At 41.2% G+C, this 22,206-nt stretch overlaps 1 protein-coding gene across 1 annotated transcript in view; it reads right to left on the bottom strand.

Annotated features, from left to right (window-relative positions):
• The window catches only part of LOC125532754 (calcium-transporting ATPase 1, endoplasmic reticulum-type-like), an 89,147-nt gene extending 76,345 nt beyond the window's left edge, over positions 1-12,802 (bottom strand). Inside the window, exons 1-2 of the mRNA XM_087524425.1 lie at positions 12,698-12,802; positions 12,323-12,612 (exon numbers count right to left, since the gene is read on the bottom strand). Coding sequence (XP_087380551.1) covers positions 12,323-12,612; positions 12,698-12,802 — 395 coding nt within the window. The remainder of the gene's footprint in view (positions 1-12,322; positions 12,613-12,697) is intronic.
• Positions 12,803-22,206: the final 9,404 nt, after the last annotated feature.

The raw sequence follows: 22,206 nt of genomic DNA, 5'->3' as shown, positions 1-22,206 counted from the left end.
AGTTCCATTCAAATCATGCAAGTTAGTGTCCAAAACAAGGTCAAAAGTGTTTGGGAAAGTAGATACGATGGAGACATATCAACAGTCAGTTTTCAGCTTTCTCCACTAAGGCGCTTAACCATGCGAGCTGGAAGCACAATCGCAGTGGTTCTCCCTTTGCACACCTAGCCAAACAAAGCGGAACGTAGGAGGCTAGCATAGGAGTTAGGAAACCCAACTACTGACCGAAGACACAATTCGAAACTGATGCATATAAAGCAATACCCCAGAATGTTTTGCCGAATCTCTAAAGGTGTCCGGCGTTGTACTGCGAGACTTATGTTGGAAACACACAAATAGTTTAAAAGTGCCACGGGCTTAAAAACCAAAAAACCTCAGTAAAAATTGTACACCCAAACTAAATCAAGTTTTTGGTGCCAATCTGAAAATTGGTCTTAAAAAATTATGCTACTGTCGTGCTTTATCATGACACACCCGATCTCAAGACTTCAAGTGGCTCAGCCTACGGCTTCAACTTCCTATCCCGAAGGCAGACTACTTCTCATTATGCCAGTTTAGCGAACTAAACTCGAGCGGCTTTAAGAGAGAAACTATGCTCCCCGGCTTTTGACCACACACTCGCGTCGAAAAAGGTGTGGTAGAAAAAGACTTTGCGACGACCAAGAAGAAAACACACTTGTTATAAAATGACTCATATAAATTTAAGAGCCCCCAGTTAACATGGGTAAAGGGAGTTTCTTTTAACAAACAACTCACATGAGCATGGTCGAACCGAACATAAATTAAAAATTTAAAAACTTCGAGCATGAAAGTAACTTAGCTGATTAATGTGTTCGGCGTTGATGACGCGGGTCGAGCTTGCAGCAGGTCGAGGTCCCAGCCCCTAAGCCGGTCCCGAGGTGGCGGAGCGAAGAGCTCGACACTCCGAAGTGGCAACATAGCGCAGCCAATGTGGCAGGGTTGAACCCTCAGTCCGGCCGTGGCGACGGAGTAGGTCGGCAGTATGGTGCCGAGGTCCCCGGCGTGGGTTAATAAAGTTATGACGAAGCCCCCGGTCTAGCCGAGGTGACATGATACATCGGTATGCCAAGGTGACAGCACTGCCCAATCCGAATCATTTACCTGTGCACGGAAAATAGTGCAAGCCGGAGATAATAGTAATAATAATAAATTAAAAATTCATTGCATAATTAATAGTTTATGCAAAGTGAGTAATAAAGAAGTATGGCCCGTGTGCCGAACACTCGGTGAGATAGAGCTCTCTCAGCGATGCCGAAGTCTCTGAGGCAACCGAATGTGTCGGTATGGCAATTTGACCAACAAGGTGATCACGCGAGCCGATTTATGCCTATTGGGACGATGACTTCGGCTTGCCGTAGTGACCGCGTGATGCAGTCGAAGTCGATTACCTACACATGTAAAATAATGCAGTCCAAATAATATACATATATTTAAAAAACTCACATAATTAATTTATGCAAAAAAATAAAGAGATGTAGCCTGGCATCGAAGCCAATGTCGGTGCGGGGCGCCAGCGTGATAAAGCTTGTATTCACAGGGCGGTCCGAGTCCCCGATGAGGGTTCGCCGAACTGCGGACGGGAAACTGACCGAACCATCACACAACCATCGTTAATGCGACCATCATTTGACAGACCCGTGTACAGATGATGTAACAAACTAGAGTAATAATTCCTCAGGAAAAATAAACCCAAGTGCTAGGATAAATAGCACCTGGTTTATCTGTTGTAGAAATCTGAAGAAAGGTTACTCCCAAAATTGGGACTCGATCCGCACACCCATTGCCTAATGGGCGATGAAGCGACGGCATGGCGATGCTGGCAAAGGTTGGCTTGCCAAGGCAAGCCCTCGGTCCAGCTAACGTGACGAAATTGGTCGGCTGGTAATGTTGAAGTCTCCGGAGTAGGTTGATGAAGAGATGGCGAAGCCCCTGGTCCAGACGAGGTGACGGAGTGGGTCGGTAAGGTGACGTTGTAGCCACCATGCCAGCCGAGGTGCTGGAGTGGTTCGGCATGGCAAACATCGGTTTGAAGAAGCTACGGCTCGGCCATGCCTGCGCTGGTCATAACTTGTGACGTGGTCAATGCCAGATTGATGAAGTGACCGAGCGGCGATGGTGTTGGTGATAATTTAGCCTTCGAGACGTCGAACTCTTGTTCGGCCTGCCGAGCTGATGATCCGATAAGGTTGGGCTCGACTTGATGAAGCGACGATCTGTCTAGCGCAGGTCGACAGGCGTGAAGAAAGGGCTGGTTTGACACCGGCGCGATGGTGAAGATTACCTCCGAAAAGGAGCAAATTTTGTGAGCATGTGTTCGGAAACAAAACACAATACCCTAGAAAGAGAATCTTCCAAAGAAGGTTGTCCAATATCCCATTCATGAAGAAAAATGAACTCAGGTCGGATTCTTATTCGCGCAAAAAACAGATCCAAAAAGTGATGCACTAATCGGAAGGTTCCCGGAGTTTGAACGGTCGGATAGAGCTGAAATTTTGAGGGGTGGTAGATATGGAAATTCCGCAGAAGGTGAACGGTTGGATCTTCTAAATAACCTTCGACCTAGGCTCTGGAGACCACGCCCAAAACTTGTCCAGATTCCCATCTAGACTCGACAGACCTCCAGTATATCAAAGATCGCCGAAGATTCTTCCATCGAAACGTGACGAAATTTTATAGGGTTGTTGTACACTCAATTCTGTAGAATTCCACTGAATCAATCATCAAAATGACGCTCGAGGAGGTGGTGGCAGCGGATACAGGTTTGCTGTCCAGAAAAACAGCACGGTCGGACGAGGGCAATGTTGACGTTGAGCCCCTGAGCTCAATCGACCATTCCTCCATGATCTTGATATAGGTCGGAGTTGATGATGATGAGGACATATGTCTGATCTTGACGATTTGAAGAGGAGCCTGGTCCTCAGACAAGCCGAGGTGAGCAGTCGAGCAGGCGATGAAGACGCCGACGTTGCAGTTTGATGTGTAGACCAGCCATTGATCCATTGCCAATCACACAACGGAACTCTCAATGAAACCACCATTGTCGGCGTCAAAACCGGCATATCTCAGGGTAAGGGGTCCCAAGCTGTGGATTCTTGGATCAATGGTAACAGGAAGGAAGGAGATGATGTTTTACCCAGGTTTAGGCGCTCTTGATGGAGGTAAAACCCTACGTCCTGCTCTTGTTTATATTGATGGTGTATCAAGTACAGAGTTGATCTACCTCGAGATCATATGTTGTGGTCTAAAACCTGAGGGTATGATGAATAATGTCATAATCTATCGACTAGCCTGACCTGGCTTATGTAATGTACGAGAGGCCTAGGTTAACAAGAGTCATAGTCGAATACATTGGTGGAGAGGAGTCCTTACCTTAATCACCAAGCCTTGTGGAATCTTCCTCCTGTGCGGCATGGGCTGCCCGAAGTGGCCCATGAGTGAACCACCATGGGGGTCCTCTGCCCGATCCAGCTGGTCGGGAGCCGACGTGGTTAGTACCCCCTAGTCCAGGACACCGTCAATAAGCTCTATGTTCGCATACAACGGGTGCAAGACAGTTTTGCACGTGCAGAATACTCGGGTTAAACTTGACGAACCTAGCATGTACAGACATGACCTCGGAACACTGAGACCGAAAGGTCGAACGTGAATCATATAGTAGATATGATCAACATAGAGATGTTCACCATTGAAAACTACTCCATCTCACATGATGATCGGACATGATTTAGTTGATATGGATCATGTAATCATTTAGATGGATCGAGGGATGTCTATCTGAGTGGGAGTTCTTAAGTAATATGATTAATTGAACTTTAATTTATCATGAACTTAGTCCCTATTGTTTTTGCATATCTATGTTGTAGATCAATGGCCCGTGCTACCGTTCCCTTGAATTTTAATGCATTCCTAGAGAAAACTAAGTTGAAAGATGATGTTAGCAACTACACAGACTGGGTCCGTAACTTGAGGATCATCTTCATTGCTTCCTAGAAGAATTACGTCCTTGATGCACCGCTAGGTGTAAGGCCTGCTACATGAGCAACTCCGGACGTTATGAACGTCTGGCAAGCTAAATCTGATGACTACTCGATAGTTCAGTGTGCCATGCTATACAGCTTAGAATCGAGACTTCAAAGACGTTTTGAGCATCATGGACCATATGATATGTTCCAGGAGTTGAAGTTAATATTTCAAGCAAATGCCGGAGATAAGAGATATGAAGTCTCCAACAAGTTCTATAACTGCAAGATGGAGGAGAACAATTCTGTCAGTGAACACATACTCAGAATGTTTGGGTACCATAACCACTTGACTCAGCTGGGAGTTAATCTTCCGGATGATAGTGTCATTGACAGAGTTCTTCAATCACTGCCACCAAGCTATAAAGGCTTCGTGATGAACTATAATATGCAAGGGATGAACAAGATAATTCCCGAGCTCTTCGCAATGCTCAAGGCTGCGGAGGTAGAAATCAAGAAGGAGCATGAAGTGTTGATGGTTAACAAGACCACTATTTTCAAGAAAAAGGGCAAAGGGAAGAAGGGGAACTTCAAGAAGAATAGCAAGCAAGTTGCTGCTCCTGGGAAGAAGCCCAAGTCTGGACCTAAGCCTGAAACTGAGTGCTTCTACTGCAAAGGGACGGGTCATTGGAAGCGGAACTGCCCCAAGTATTTGGCAGATAAGAAGGATGGCAAATGGAAAGGTATATTTGATATACATGTTATTGATGTGTACCTTACTAATGCTTGTAGTAGCGCTTGGGTATTTGATACTAGTTCTTTTGCTCATATTTACAACTCAAAACAGGGGCTACAGATTAAACGAAGATTGGCTAAGGACGAGGTGACGATGCGCGTTGGAAATGGTTCCAAGGTCGATGTGATCGTTGTTGGCACGCTACCTCTACATTTACCTTGGGGATTAGTTTTAGAACTAAATAATTGTTACTTGGTGCCAGCGTTGAGCATGAACATTATATATGGATCTTGTTTGATGTGAGACGGTTATTCATTTAAATCAGAGAATAATGGTTGTTCTATTTATATGAGTAATATCTTTTATGGTCATGCACCCTTGATGAGTGGTCTATTTTTGTTGAATCTCGATCGTGGTGATACACATATTCATAATATTTATTCCAAAAGATGAAGAGTTAATAATGATAGTGCAACTTATTTGTGGCACTGTCGTTTAGGTCATATTGGTGTAAAGCGCATGAGGAAACTCCATGTAGATGGGCTTTTGGAATCACTTGATTATGAATCACTGGATGCTTGCGAACCATGCCTCATGGGCAAGATGACTAAGACTCCGTTCTCCGGTACAACGGAGCGAGCCACTGATTTATTGGAAATAACACATAATGATGTATGCGGTCCGATGAGTGTTGAAGCTCGCGGCGGGTATCATTATTTTCTAACCTTCACAGATGATTTGAGCAGATATGGGTATATCTATTAATGGAACACAAGTTTGAAACATTTGAAAAGTTCAAAGAATTTCAGAGTGAAGTGGAAAATCATCGTAACAATAAAATAAAATTTCTATGATCTGATCGCGGAGGCGAATAGTTGAGTTGCGAGTTTCGTCTTCATTTAAAACAATGTGGAATAGTTTCTCAATTCACGCCACCTGGAACACCACAACGTAATGGTGCGTCCGAGTCGTAAGCGTACTTTATTAGATATAGTGCGATCTATGATGTCTGTTACCAGTTTACCACTATTGTTTTGGGCTTATGCATTAGAGACAGCTGCATTCATGTTAAATAGGGCACCGTCTAAATCCGTTGAGACGACACCGTATGAATTGTGGTTTGGCAAGAAACCTAAGTTGTCGTTTCTTAAAGTTTGGGGTTGTGATGCTTCTATGAAAAAACTTCAGCCCGATAAGCTCGAACCCAAATCGGAGAAGTGCGTCTTCATAGGATACCCAAAAGAAATTGTTGGGTACACCTTCTATCACAGATCCGTAGGCAAGATATTTGTTGCTAAGAAGGGATCCTTTCTAGAGAAGGATTTTCTCTTGAAAGAAGTGAGTGGGAGGAAAGCAGAACTTGATGAGGTAGTTGTACCTTCTCTTGAATTGGAAAGTAGTTCATCACAGATATCAGTTCCAGTGATGCCTACACCAATTAGTGAGGAAGCTAATGATGATGATCATGAAACTTCAGGTCAAGTTACTACCGAACCACGTAGATCAACTAGAGTATGTTCCACACCAAAGTGGTACGGTAATCCTATTTTGCAAGTCATGTTACAAGACCATGACGAACCTATGAACTATGAGGAAGCGATGATGAGCCCAGATTCCGCGAAATGGCTTGAGGCCATGAAATATGAGATGGGATCCATGTCTGAGAACAAAGTATGGACTTTGGTTGACTTGCCCGTTGATCGGCAAGCCATAGAAAATAAATGGATCTTCAAGAAGAAGACTGACGCTGATTGTAATGTTATTGTGTACAAAGCTTGACTTGTTGCGAAAGATTTTCGACAAGTTCAAGGAGTTGACTACGATGAGACCTTCTCACTGGTAGCGATGCTTAAGTTTGTCCGAATCATGTTAGCAATTGCCGCATTTTATGATTATGAAATTCGGCAAATGGATGTCAAAACTGCATTCCTTAATGGATTTCTTGAAGAAGAGTTGTACATAATGCAACCAGAAGGTTTTGTCGATCCTAAAGGTGCTAACAAAGTGTGCAAGCTCCAGCGATCCATTTATGGACTGGTGCAATCCTCACGGAGTTGGAATATACGCTTTGATAGTGTGATCAAAGCATATGGTTTTATACAGACTTTTGGAGAATCCTGTATTTACAAGAAAGTGGGTGGGAGCTCTGTAGCATTTCTAATATTATATGTAGATGACATATTGTTGATTGGAAATGATATAGAATTTCTGGATAGCATAAAAGGATATTTGAATAAGAATTTTTCAATGAAAGACCTCGGTGAAGCTGCTTATATATTGGGCATCAAGATCTATAGAGATAGATCAAGACGCTTAATTGGACTTTCACAAAGCACATACCTTGATAAAGTTTTGAAGAAGTTCAAAATGGACCAGTCAAAGAAAGGGTTCTTGCCTGTGTTACAAGGTGTGAAGTTGAGTCAGACTCAATGCCCGACCACTTCAGAAGATAGAGAGAAAATGAAAGCCATTACCTATGCCTTAGCCATATGTTCTATCATGTATGCAATGTTGTGTACCAGACCTGATGTGTGCCTTGCTATAAGTTTAGCAGGGAGGTACCAAAGTAATTCAGGAGTGGATCACTGGACAGCGGTCAAGAACATCCTGAAATACCTGGAAATGACTAAGGATATTTTTTTCGTTTATGGAGGTGACAAAGAGCTTGTCGTAATTGGTTACACTGATGCTAGCTTTGACACTGATCCAGATGACTCTAAGTCACAAATCGGATACATATTTATATTGAATGGTGGAGTTGTCAGTTGGTGCAGTTCTAAGCAGAGCATCATGGCGGGATCTACGTGTGAAGCGGAGTACATGGCTGCTTCGAAAGCAGCAAATGACGGAGTCTGGATGAAGGAGTTCATATCCGATCTAGGTGTAATACCTAGTGCATCGGGTTCAATGAAAATCTTTTGTGACAAAACTTGAGCAATTTCCTTAGAGAAGGAATCCAGATTTCATAAGAGAACCAAACACATCAAGAGACGCTTCAACTCCATCCGCGATCAAGTCAAGGAGGGAGACATAGAGATTTGCAAAATACATACGGATCTGAGTGTTGCAGACCCGTTGACTAAGCCTCTTCCACGAGCAAATCATGATCAACACCAAGACTCCATGGGTGTTAGAATCATTACAATATAATCTAGATTATTAACTCTAGTGCAAGTGGGAGACTAGAGGAAATATGCCCTAGAGGCAATAATAAAGTTGTTATTTATATTTTCTTGTATCATGGTAAATGTTTATAATTCATGCGAGAATTGTATTAACTGGAAACTTGATACATGTGTGAATACATAGATAAAACAAAGTGCATCTACTTGATTAGCTCGTTAATCAAAGATGGTTAAGTTTCCTGACCATAGACATGTGTTGTCATTTGATGAACGAGATCACATCGTTAGGAGAATGTTGTGATGGAAAAGGCCCATCCGTTAGCTTAGTATAATAATCGTTAAGTTTTATTGCTATTGCTTTCTTCATGACTTATACATATTCCTTTGACTATGAGATTATGCAACTTCCGAATACCAAAGGAACACCTTGTGTGCTATCAAACGTCACAATGAAACTGGGTGATTATAAAGATGCTCTACAGGTGTCTCCGAAGGTGTTTGTTGGGTTGGCACAGATCGAGATTAGGATTTGTCACTCCGAGTACCGGAGAGGCATCTCTGGGCCCTCTCGGTAATGCACATCATGATAAGCCTTGCAAGCAATGTTACTAATGAGTTAGTTACGGTATGATGCATTACGGAACGAGTAAAGAGACTTGCCAGTAACGAGATTGAACTAGGTATGAAGATACCGACGATCGAACCTCGGGCAAGTAACATACCGATGACAAAGGGAATAATGTACGTTGTCATTGCGGTTTGACCGATAAAGATCTTCGTAGAATATGTAGGAACCAATATGAGCATCTAGGTTCCACTGTGGGTTATTGACCGGAGATGTGTCTCAGTCATGTCTACATAGTTCTCGAACCCGTAGGGTCCGCACGCTTAACGTTCGATGGCGATTTGTATTATGAGTTATGTGTTTTGGTGACCGAAGATTGTTCGGAATCCCAAATGAGATCATGGACATGACAAGGAGTCTCGAAATGGTCGAGAGGTAAATATTGATATATTGGACAATAGTATTCGGACACCTGAATGGTTCTGGAGTGTTGTGGGTATTTTCGGAGTACCGGGAGGTTACTGGAACCCCCCAGGAAAGTAATGGGCCAACATGGGCCATAGGGGAGAGAGAGGGGAGCCCACAAGGGGTGGCGCCCCCCCATGGGCTGTCTGAATTGGACAAGGGGAAGGGGGCCCGGCCCCCCTTTCCTTCTCCCTTTCCCTCTCCTTCCCCTTTCCCCCACCGAAAGAAAGGAAGGGGCGACTAGGACTAGGAGTCCTAGTCGGTTTCCCCCCACTTGGGCGCGCCCCTAGGGCCGGCTGTCGGTGTCAAAACCGGAGATCTTAGCTCGGGGGTCCCGAACTGTGCGTCTAAGGTGGATGGTAACAGGAGGCAGAGGACACGATGTTTCCCCAGGTTCAGGCCCTCTTGATGGAGGTAATACCCTACGTCCTGCTTGATTGATATTGATGATATGAGTATTACAAGAGTTGATCTACCACGAGATCGTAGAGGCTAAACCCTAGAAGCTAGCCTATGGTATGAATGTATGTTGTCCTACGGACTAAACCCTCCGGTTTATATAGACACCGGAGGGGGCTAGGGTTACACAAAGTCAGTTACAAGGGAGGAGATCTACATATCCGTATTTCCAAGCTTGCCTTCCACGCCAAGGAGAGTCTCATCTGGACATGGGACGAAGTCTTCAATCTTGTATCTTCATAGTCCAACAGTCCGGCCAAAGGATATAGTACGGCTGTCCGGAGACCCCCTAATCCAGGACTCCCTCACCGGCCTCCTCCCCTCCTCCTTTATATACGGGGGAAGGGGGCACCCCAAAGCACATCAATTGTTCTCTTAGCCGTGTGCGGTGCCCCCCTCCACAGTTTACTCCTCCGGTCATATTGTCGTAGTGCTTAGGCAAAGCCCTGCGCGGGTCACATCACCATCACCGTCACCAGGCCCTCGTGCTGACAAAACTCTCCCTTGACACTTTGCTGGATCAAGAGTTCGAGGGACGTCATCGAGTTGAACGTGTGTAGAACTCGGAGGTGCCGTACGTTCGGTGCTTGATCGGTTGGATCGCGAAGACGTTCGACTACATCAACCGCATTAAGCTAACGCTTCCACTTTCGGTCTACAAGGGTACATGGACACACTCTCCCCCACTCGTTGTGATGCATCTCCTAGATAGATCTTGCGTGATCGTAGGAATTTTTTTGAAATAGCATGCTACGTTCCGCAACATCTTGTACCTATTACTCTTTAGAGTTGCGCACTCTCTAGACGGATAGGTGTCAGCTCGAGTGTTGAAGAATTGTTGTCTTCACCAAGCAAGATCTTCAGCAACCAAGAGTAATTGTGGTTTCCGAAGGAAGTCTGTCAAAGGTTTGGAGATCGCCGATAATTATCTACCCCTAGTGAAATCAACTGGAGTCTGGTCTGCTCCTAGTTGAAGGAGAATAGGACGGAGAGAGGTTTGCTCCTGCGTTCAATCACAAGTCCCTTCAACCAGATGTAGTCCTTTGGCAGAAGGGCGAACTCGTCTACCAAATTCACTTGTAGCAATCGAGCACCACTCGTTCATTATATTACTCTCACTACTAGGAAAAGGGCTACTAATGGCGCACCAGTTTTTCCTACTAATGGCGCATCACTGGTGCGCCATTAGTATCACGCCACTAGAATTTTTACTAATGGCGCACCACTGGTGCGCCATTAGTATCTGGTATACTAATGGCGCACCTGGAAGTGCGCCATTAGTTTTGCCCACAGTGCGCCACTAGTGTCTGCTATACTAATGGCGCACCACACGGTAGTGCGCCATTAGTAACAATTTTTTTAATTTTTTTTCTTAATCTCAGGTCACTTTTTCACCTATGAGATATCCAACATATATATATACAACAAGCATCCATATAACAATCATAGCCAACACACAAGTTCCATCATATATACATACATAGCCAACACACAAGTTCCATCATATATACATACATAGCCAACACACAAGTTCCATCATATATACATACATAGCCAACACATAGTTCCATCGTTACATATTACAAAAGTTTCACATTGTTCATCCAACACTGTTATCCATCAATTCACAAAAGTTTCACATTGATACAAAATAAAAACACAAATGGAAAAGAAGCACTCCATCCATGCAAGCTTCCGTGAATTAAATCAAATCTGCAAAATGATAAACAAGAAGCTAGAAGAAGAAAAAGAAGAAGACTAGAAGAATACTAGAAGAAGAAGAACACTAGAAGAAGAATAAGAAGAATTTTGGAAAAGAAGAAGAATAAGAAGAAGACTATAAGCTTATTATGTAAACTTGATCATTTTGTGCTAACATAAGTTATTTTGGAGCTAACCTATAGGAAACTAAGCATATAAGCTCTAAGTTAGTATATTAGAGCCAACTTAGGTAAAATGAAGCTAACCTATGTCATTTTGGAAAAGAAGAAGAATAAGAAAAAGACTATAAGCTTATTATGTAAACTTGATCATTTTGTGCTAACATAAGTTATTTTGGAGCTAACCTATAGGAAACTAAGCATATAAGCTCTAAGTTAGTATATTAGAGCCAACTTAGGTAAAATGAAGCTAACCTATGTCATTTTGGAAAAGAAGAAGAATAAGAAAAATACTATAAGCTTATTATGTAAACTTGATCATTTTGTGCTAACATAAGTTATTTTGGAGCTAACCTATAGGAAACTAAGCATATAAGCTCTAAGTTAGCATATTAGAGCCAACTTAGGTAAAATGAAGCTAACCTATAGGAAACTAAGCATATTAGAGATAACATAGGTAACTAAGTATATATATATATATATATCATTTTGGAGATCTGACATACCTGACAAAGTTCAGTTCTCATGCATTGTTCTTCTCCTTCTCCTTCCTCAGCCTGATGCGCCAAGAGTGGCGAGGCGGTGGAGGCGGTGGAGGCAGTGGGATGTCGTCTTCTACCTCAATTGGCGTGGTCATGTCGCCCAGCTGTGGGATCGCCGGCGCCACCACCGGTGCGTGGTCATTGTCAGGCACCACCACCATCGCGAGGCCACCTTCAGGCACGACCATCGCTAGGTCATCCTCAGCCACCTCCATCTCTTGCCCATGGTCAGCCACCACCATCTCTTGCCCTTGGTCAGCCACCACCAGCGCTAGGTCATCCTCAGCCTGATGCCCATCGTCATCCTGCAGCTCCTCATCCCCACTCTGCTCCTCTTCTCCCGCACTCCAGTCCGGATCATCCTTCTTGTTGTCTATGCTGCTGCCAGAATCGCTGCTGCTTTCGCTACAGCCAGAATCGCTGCTGCTTTCGCTACAGCCATGGTCGCTGCTGCTTTGGCTATAGCCATTGTCGCTGCTGCTGCTCCCATTACCTGTCCAAATGCAACAATGACCGTTAACAATCGATGTGAGACAAAGCCAAATGTAGAGGAATAAGAAGAGGCAGAACGTATCGGCATCATAATCTTCAGCGTAGCGCATGCGACACATAGTCGTGTTGAACACCTTCACGATGAGCATGGTGGCGTCGTTGTCGTACATGAAGAGAAGGAAGTACCCCAGCCGCAGGTCGTAGGCACGGTAGAACTTCTCCCACCCACGAGACAAGTACATGTGGCCCTCCTTGATCACCAACTCCACATCCCACAGCCTGCGAAACCCACTGCCGGCCTGTCGCAGCTTCACATTATTTGGCGGATCTTCACCCATCAGCATGTTCATAAAACTGTCAGGCAGCCTCTGCAGTTTGGGACAATGAGTGATGTAGGAAAACAACAGATATCATAATGAGATGGGTGAAGGGGAGATCTCTCGTTTTATATACATGCTTCATGGATGATACTGAAGTCCCAAGTATGATAGTGAAGAACTCGGAAGCATCCAACTCGTACTGCGGTGTCGCAGAGCGGCGGTGGCTGCTTCCCGCCATCTCTGATAAGCAGCAGAAGAGACCAATTAGTACCCTTACAACAGATCATAAAATATATGGAGTACCCGAATTTGCCGGAATGGAAGTTAATCGACATTCCGGCAAACTCAAGGGCTTCTCGGGGTACCTGCAAAATCATTATCCCCGCGTAATGAAGTCGCCAATGGGTCATTTCAGAAGATTACAAGTAGCATCATCACAAGTACAACATCATCACAAATACAGCAGTAGCAGCTGTGAATACAGGCATAACAGTAGCAGCAGCAAGAAGAAACCAGCAGCAGCAGATAACAACACAACAGCAGCAGAATAACAACAGCAATAGTAGCAAGAATAAGAAGCAGGACTACAACCAGAATGTTAACCAAGGAAGCTTTAACAGAATTTGCTTGCAGCAGCACTAGCTTGCAATTTTGCTTGCTTGCACTGCTTGAGTAGTCCCAGGCTGTTCTACTGTAGGTAGTGACAAGGCTATTATTACTGCCAAAAAATCAGAGATATTGTCTTTTAACCTGGGCATATTGATGTTGTCTTTTAACCTGGGCATGATTAATGATAATGATAGCACACTGAACTTGTCTCGTGGCTACAAGTGGCAGCAGCTAGCAAGCACATTTTTATTACTATTTATCTCAGGAAAGAATAATAAGCATAGTGGCACAGCTCATCCCAGGCTATGTCGTGCCCCCTTGATGGCCTGCACATCCCATCTCTGGCCATTCAAATATTTATATTTGTTTAAACATTTGCCCCTTGCAAGCATTATCACAAACACCTACCAAGCAAAAGGCAAATATGTATATGGCACCTTAGCATTTTTATTACTCCTACTATCTATGGCGCTGTCAAAATGCAGTTTATACTCCTGAGTAGAAAAATGCAGGAGTAGGTTTGATGTTATATGGCACTGTGACAAAAATACTCTTGAGTACAAGAGGATGGCACTGACCTAGAGTAATTCACAGCAAGTTATAGAATGGCAAGTTATACTCCATTTCAAGTTACTCCTAAAATTACTCTACGATGGGCCAGGATGCAATGAAGAATTTAGCCAACACCCCAGCTGGGTAATAGCCAATGCCTGCTACAACTTTCTACAATTTACCGCTAGTTCACTATGACACTAGAAGCAGAGTACAGAAACATGAGCTTTTTATCAGTTACTCCCTTTGTAAATATTAGTACTCCAGTTGCAATATAACTACAGAACTGAGACCTTGCTTATAGATATAAAATGCAGTGAAATGCACTACCAATAAAATGCACTAGAGCAGCAATGTATTGACCCAAAAGCCAAGAACTTGTGAAGACTATCTATAAGAACAGGATCCAAGAACTTGTGCAGAGTGTCTATAGGAACAAGATGGCCTGAAACTTGATCGCTGACCGCACACGAGTTTGCTCCGTTAATTTGCTTGTTTGGACGAGAAGCAAGATGCGACTGCTAACTGCTGGGTGAACAGATATACAGGAAGCAGAGCACACTTACATAGACGAATGGCTTCTTTCAGGCTTACACGGGTGAAATCCCGGCGTTGCTCGCGAGTAGTTGCGGAACTAGATGAGCACAAGCAAGCACAAGTTTGTGTGCCTAATTACGCTGGTCGATTCGGCAGTAAGCTATTCCTACTCCTATCTACCAGCATGCGGAAGGGGGAGAGGGAGGGGATGGGCATACTACCTGGCCTCCTGCTCGACGACGTGGATGGTGGCGAGGGTGTGGATGAGACGCGGGTTGGGGTTGGCCTCCTGCTCGACGACGTGGGAGATGAGGGCCTGCGCGCGGTCCAGCAGCGCGTCCTCCGCGGCCTCCTGCTCCGCGTCGGCCGCCTCCGTCTCCTCCTCCTACTCGTCCCCCTCCTCTGGCTCGGGGCGCGGGGGCGGCGGCGTGGGGGAGCTGCAGTAGTGAGGGCGCGGGGGCGCGGGGGCGGCGGGGGTCGGGGCGGCGGGGTGGAGAAGAAGGCAGGGAAGGAGAGCGGCGGCAGGGGACGGAGGGGACGGAGGGGGCGGAGGGGGCGTGCAGGCGCGGCGGCGGCGTACGGTTGGGGCGGAGGGGCGTACGGTTAGGTCGAGTGGGGAGGAAGGAAGGGAGGGGAATAGGTGGAGTGGGGGGAAGCTTACTAATGGCGCACCCAGCAGCGGTGCGCCATTAGAATGTTTTTTTGCCAAAAAGTAAAAAAAAAATTACTGGCGCACTCTGTCCCCGGTGCGCCATTAGTAGTTCTAACTACTAATGGCGCACTTTGCCAGGATGCGCCATTAGTATGTTTGAAAAAATGAAAAAAATTGTTTTACTAGTGGCGCACCGTTTGCCTGGTGCGCCATTAGTGTCTTCCACACTAATGGCGTATCTCCACCAGGTGCGCCATTAGTATATAGTAGTGGCGCACCACTACTGTGGTGCACCATTAATGTCAATCCTATCTTTAGCCCTTTTCTTAGTAGTGTCTGCATTTCTTTCAGTAATTATCTTTCATGCTCTGTGATGACAGTGTATCTGTTCACTTATTGATCATTTATCTTTCGCTCCTAATCTGTTTATCTTTCCGAACCTCATTTAACTATCATTCAGTGTTACTGTGTATTCCTTTTAGGGAGCATTTACTTCGTTGTTCGTCTCTAGTTTTCCCTCATGCTGTTGTAACTAGTAGTGTTTTCTTTCACCATCGTGATAGTTAAGTATGCTCAAATTATCATCTTTTCGTATCTCGAACGATTTTTTCATCGGTAAAATGCTTTCTTAAGTTACTTATCTATCAAATCTTTTCCGCTACTATGTTTGTGCTGAATTCAAAATACTCGCCAGAATTTTTGAATCTCCCATTCATCCCCTCCTCTGGTTGCTATACTCTCGGTCCTAACATAACTAAAAACAATTTTGGATCATAGCATGGAGAATTTTTTTTTGTTTATTTGAGCTTGGGCTTTTTATTCCTATGAGAAGATGATTAGTAAGCCCTTGTACAATGCAAGATGTTGAGGATGAGGGGCTTACAGATATACCCGTTTTCTTTAAGCAGCGGTGCTTATTTTCAGAGGGTACACACATAATTAGGGACCCCTTCTGTAGAAATAAGCACTAGTGCATAAGAAAAACTAGTTTTATTTTACTAAGTATATTCCTTATCACATTGCATTGTACAAGCCCTAAGTTTGCTGCTATGTAGCGCCTAAAGTGAATTTACTACCAGATCGCTCACTAAAGGGGTAACTGGCCCGATCCAACAAAACCTCTGCAACAAGGGGGGCGTGTACGTGAACACCAAGTGCGGCTGCTTCAGTGAACATTTTCGTTGTACTAGCGTATGATATAAATAAAAGATCACCACGAACTTTTTCTAAACATTATGGTTAGAAAGAGTATAATGTGGATGTTTCGTGGTGATTTTTTATTTTAAATTTTTGTGTCATGACATTTTTCAAAGGGTATAATGTGGAAGTTTCGTGGTAATTATGGTTAGAAAGTGTAATTTATGAAATCATGATTAAAAATAACAGATTTACTAAAAATATCCAAAATCTAAAAATTATAAATATGTGTGAATTTTAGAAATGTCATGACACAAAAATGATATTCAGAAATTCTAAAATTGTGCACGAGAAAATATATTTGATGTGTATTTTTAAGAGTAGAACTTGTATTTCAAAAATATTTACATGTATTTAAAAAATGGTCAATGGTTATTTAAAAAGCAATTGAACGTTTATTTCTTATAATATTCATGCACAAAAAATATTTATATAAATAACAGTTATTTATAGAACACTCTTTCATTCATTAAGAAATAAACTTAAAATGGTAAAATAATAAATTAAGAACAGGGAAAAAATAAAAAAATAAAAATACAAAAACCGGAAACATATAAGAAGATGAAAAATAGATGTAAGAACAAAAGGGGAAAATAAAACAGAAAAAACAAAAATGGAAAACCCCACAACACAAAAGGAATCTGAAGAATCACGCTTCCAAGAAAAACCGGGAGAGGGAACACTAATGCACCAGGTTTTTTTTCTTTATATTGGTTTCATTCGGTTTTTGAAATAAACTTGGACAAACATATTTAAGATGGTGTAAATATTTTCTGAGATTTTTGTGAACATTTTATCAAAACATGAAAACCTTTGAAAAATGTGCATATATAAAGAATAAATGGATATTGTTTTATTTTCATATTAAAACACACACACAAAATAAAATGTGCGGCTATTTTCTGAAAAAAAACGAAAATTGTTTTAAAATTTGAACCTATTATGAAAACACAAACCTTTTGAAAATTTGTAAACATTTTGAGTGAAAAGGAGCATTTTTTTCAAACTACGTATAAAATGGTAAGTTTAAATCATTTTTATTTTTCAGTTTTGTGAAAAGATAAAAGAAATTGATATCTTAACATATTTTTTAAAGGATGGACATTTTTTGAAATCCCCAAACTTGTTCTATTTAACAATCATTTTAAATGTGAAAAATGAAAAATATGATTTCTGCAAAAGATTTGGTGAACTTTTTAGTTCTATATTATTTTATAAGAGGGGACAATATTTGAAATTCCAGAATTTTTATTTTGTGCATTTTTTAAATTATTAAACTATGAAAATATAAAATAAAAGGAAACATAAAATAAAAAACTAGTACAAGAAACCAAGATAAAAATATCAGTTTACGAACCTTCTCGAAGGTTTCCCAAACCGGTAGAAAACCAAACAGAGAAACCTAGGTTGTGATAGCTAAATCGGCCGGCCTAGTCTGTCCCACGTTTGCTTGTCCCTGTACGAAAGCGCGTCTATTTGATACAACGCGCGTCAAGTAGGAAATCCGCCTATGGCAATTTATTCGTGCCGCTAGCTATGGACAATGTATACCATTGCATTCCTCTAATAATGAAATATTAATTCCATGTACTAATTTTGCGATGAGTGTGAGCCATCAGCATTTCGATTTAGGCCAACCTAATTTGGTGTTTAATTACCCACCAATAATATAGAATTAAACTATATATTTGGAAGAATTTTTGTAGCGAAGCTGTACTTTCTTAAACAGAGAGAGTTTTTTCTAGGGAAATTAAGCAGGGAGGTAGTCAATAGTTCCCGACATTATCTTCCAACAAAGTGAAATGTTAACATTTTGTATATATAATGAATTTTTTTCTTTGGACCATGTCAAAAGCAAGTGTGCGGGTTACCCCACACAATGAATAAAGTATAGCCACACAAATGTGTGGGTTACACCACTAGTTACTCTTTGAGAAGAAAGAAAATTTAAAAATATATATAAACCAATCTGAAAGAAAAATTGCACACAATATACACAGAAACTACGCTTTTTTAAAAATATGTAAGAACACATATTTAATAATGTAATTTTTGCAAAAGTAAGCTCTCTAAGAAGGAATGAATTAGTGACATCGGTATTACCCTCAATATAAGAAAGAAATGGGAAATAAAACTAAAGAAATAAAAATGATAAATTGTTATAAGGTAGAATGAATTAGTGTCATTTGTATTACCCTTTTAAAAGAAAGATAATGAAAAACTAAAACAAAATTAAAATAATAAAGTTTTCTAAGGAAGTATAAATTAGTGGCATTGGTATTACCCTCTAAGAAGAAAGGAAATAAAAAACTGTAGAACAAACAATGAAAAAAGTTGCACACAATATACCAAAAATTGCACTTTTATAAATATGCAAGAATAAGCTTATAATAGTGATATTTTCACAAAAAATAATGTTTTTAAGAAGGAATGAATTTGTGGCATTGATATTAAGAACAGTATAACCGCACCTAATCCCGGCCATCACAACGATTTGCATTTTCGACCGTCCGTTTTCATGACCTAAGCGTTCCTGGCCGTCAGATCTGATGTGGAAAGCGTTCACTATGTCTAATCTTGAAAATCCTACTGTCGAGTGATCGCACAGGGGCAGCACAGCGAGGGACAGAAATGGGCGAGGCCACACATAATGCGTCCAAACCAACCGTGTTTTTTCCTATATCGTTTTTTTTGGTTAATTTCGGTTTTCTATTGCTTTTTATTTCTCTTTTTTTTCGTTTCTGTTTCTTTTTCATTTTTTCACTTTTTTGCTTCACTTTCTTTTTCAAGTTTACTTTTTCAGAATATGTTTGCAGTTTTACAAAATGTTTATGATTTCCTTTTTATTTATTTTTCTTTTCTTCTCTTCCTTAAAAAATAAAAAAATGTACTAAAAATTTAAAAATTGTTCTAGTTACACAAAAAAGTACAAAACTTCTGAAATTCAGAAAATGTACTGGATTTCAATTTTTTGTTCACATATTAAAAAAATGTTCGGGCTTCCAAATTTGTTTGGGATTTTTTCAAAATTTCTCTCCGTTTCAAAATATCTTCTCAAGATTCAAAAAATGTTTGGGCTTTAAAAAATTGTTCGCACTTCCAAATTTGTTTGGATTTTTTCAAAATTTCTCTCCATTTAAAAATATATTCTCAAGATTCAAAAAATGTTTGTGCTTTAAAAAATTGTTCGTGCTTCCAAATTTGTTCAGGATTTTTTATAATTGTTAACCATTTCAAAAAAAATTCTCAAGGTTCAAAAAATGTTTGGGAATTGAAAAAAAAATCTTCCAGCTTTCCAAATTTGTTCACAAATTGAATAATAGTTCATGTTTTTCAATTTTGTTCACAAATTTAAAAAATGTTCTGGAAGTTTTAAAAATGTAAACGTTTTTTACTTTTTGTTCAAAAATTCAAGAAATGTTCCTCTTTTTCAAGTTTGTTCGCATCATCAAAATGTTCATGTTTTACAAAATTTGTACGAAATTTTGGAAAATGTTTTTATTTTGAAGAAAATATTGGTAATTTTGAAAAATTCAGTTGTAGGATTTAATATACCAAAAATTGCACTTTTATAAATATGCAAGAATAAGCTTATAATAGTGATATTTTCACAAAAATAATGTTTTTAAGAAGGAATGAATTAGTGGCATTGGTATTACTCTTAATACAAGAAAGAAAAAATTAAGTCAAACTAAACCAAAATCAAAATAATGAAGTTTTATATGGAAAAATGAATTAATGGCATTGGTGTTACCCTTTGAGGAGAAAGAAAATAAGAGAAAATCAAAATAATGAAGTTTTTGAAGGAACAATGAATTAGTGGCGTAAATATTGCACTGTAAGAAGAAAGATAATTAAAAAAAATCCAAAACGAAGATGGAAAATTCTGCGCACATTGTACACAAAAAATGTGTTTAAAAAATATATGCAACAATAATCATATAATAGTGAAATGTAAAAAAATAAGTTCTCTAAAAATGCATTAATTAGTAGCATTGGTACTGTCCTTAAAAGAAGAAAGAAAATAAAATGAATAAAAAATGAAGTTTTATAAGGAAGAATGTATTACTAGCATTGGTCTTACCCTTTGAGAAGAAAAAAAACTTGCACACAACTTTCAACTGAAATGACCCTAAAAAAAACTTTCAACTGAAATTGCCCTTTTGTAGTTTGCAAACAGTAATCATGTAACAGTAATTTCCATATATATCGTGTAGAATTGTATGTATATATTTACACTCATCCAACATCCCAAAAATACCCACATAGGAAATAATGAGAACCAATTAATATAGAAACAGGAAAAACATAAAGCAAAAATGTGTATAAGAACAAAAAAAAAACTAAGAGAGAGAGAGAGAGAGAGAGAGAGAGAGATGGGTTGTCGGACGGGTTAGATAGAGCTCGCTCGGTTGCACAGAGGTAACAAGCTTCATTTCATTAAGGAATTGACTGTCCCAAAACATAGGCCAGCTGATAATTCTCAACCCAAAACAAGGCACACCACACAACAAGAAAAAAATGGAGCATCAATCTTGGAGCAGCAATCATCGGTAAGAAAAATTGACTGACCCAAAATCAATTTTCAGGCCACATACATATAGCTAAAATAATTTTCCTTTTGTTCTGTTCATCGCCCCACAATAAATTTCTGATCATTTATGGTAGATGGTCACATAGTCCTGCACAAAGCTTAGGGGGTGTTTGTTTCAGGGACTTTTTTGTGTAGGGACTAGAAAAAGTCCTTCTTAGAGACTTTTTTACCAAATGGGAGGGACCTTTTAGGGACTAAACTAGGCATTTGGAACTAAATGAAGAAGACTCTCAAGGAGAGTCTTTTGGGGACTTTTGGGGACTTTTCCAACAATGCCCTTCATGCACCCATTGGCCCGCCACCCCATGGTGTTGTTTGATTGTTATTTTTCTATATACTAGGGGCAACATGATCATTTAATAATCTCTAGGGAGGGACTATGAACTTTTTAGTCTTTGGAAACAAACAATGAGGAACTTTTTAGGGACTAGGGACTTTTTAGTTGAAACTAGAAAAAAGTCCTAGGACTAGAGAACCAAACACCACCTTAAAACAATTAATCGCATGGCATAGTTAGGGAATAGAGATAGTCTGCAGCATAGTCTTGACTAGGACTTCTTCTCCCCCATAAGATAATTACTTTTCTCCCCATAAAAGAAAGTGAATAATTTTCCCTCCAGCGGGTGAGATGCTCCTTGAATTTCGCGTGAATAGGCTCATCCCTCATATGTCCTCCGGGTTCTGACAGGAGAGACGACACAACCACTTGTCTCGAAACTAACCTTGTCAATAATCAGAATTCGCGTTAAACAAACTGCTGATCTTACAGACACGGACAAATGCCAAATGACAGACGGTAGGAGTACTACATTCTTGGTGATAACGTGAAATGAAGAGACTTCCTAAGAGGCTCAATCAAACACTACGTACATGTTGTTTTAAAATCAAGTGGATCTTTCCGTGCTGACCTGCACGACGATGTCATGACGAACAAACCCACGCATGCAAATGCAATTCGCTGCGCAGGCCAGAAGACACTCACTGGATTTGTCTCTTTCACGCGAGCTGGACGGCGCAGGGACCGATGCTCCCTCGGCGCCTTATATCAATCAAATTGAATGGTGGACAACTCATTAGTTTATGTAGCTACGCAGCCCATGAGACGATCAAAGAGCCACATTATACATGCGCGTCGCCTTCCCCGCCCGCCAACGCCAGGCGTTCACCGTCCACTTCGAGCTAAGTGTAAACGGCTGCAGGTCGCCCCGTCTCAAGCTGCGCAACTGCTTTATAAACCCGATGTTGTTCGACCCAATGCTAAGCTCACGTATCCAGTTGTCCCTACCTAGCCAAAGTGCCACGCAAATTCTGTACCGCGCGCGCTTCACGGCCACGGCCGCCATCGCCATGCATGCCAACCTTAACATTTTCCAAGCTAGGTTCACTTCAAACACATGCCGGGCGGCATGTAAAACCAAACCTAGCTTCCGCGGCGATCGATCGATATGTGTGTACAGTCGGCCGACTAGCAGGTGCAAGTGCCACTTGTACGTGCTCTCAT

Source organism: Triticum urartu, chromosome 5A, assembly GCF_056163025.1.
Source record: "Triticum urartu cultivar PI428250 chromosome 5A, HENAU_Tu73, whole genome shotgun sequence".
Classification (NCBI taxonomy): domain Eukaryota; kingdom Viridiplantae; phylum Streptophyta; class Magnoliopsida; order Poales; family Poaceae; genus Triticum; species Triticum urartu.
This window is presented reverse-complemented; position numbering and strand designations above follow the sequence as displayed.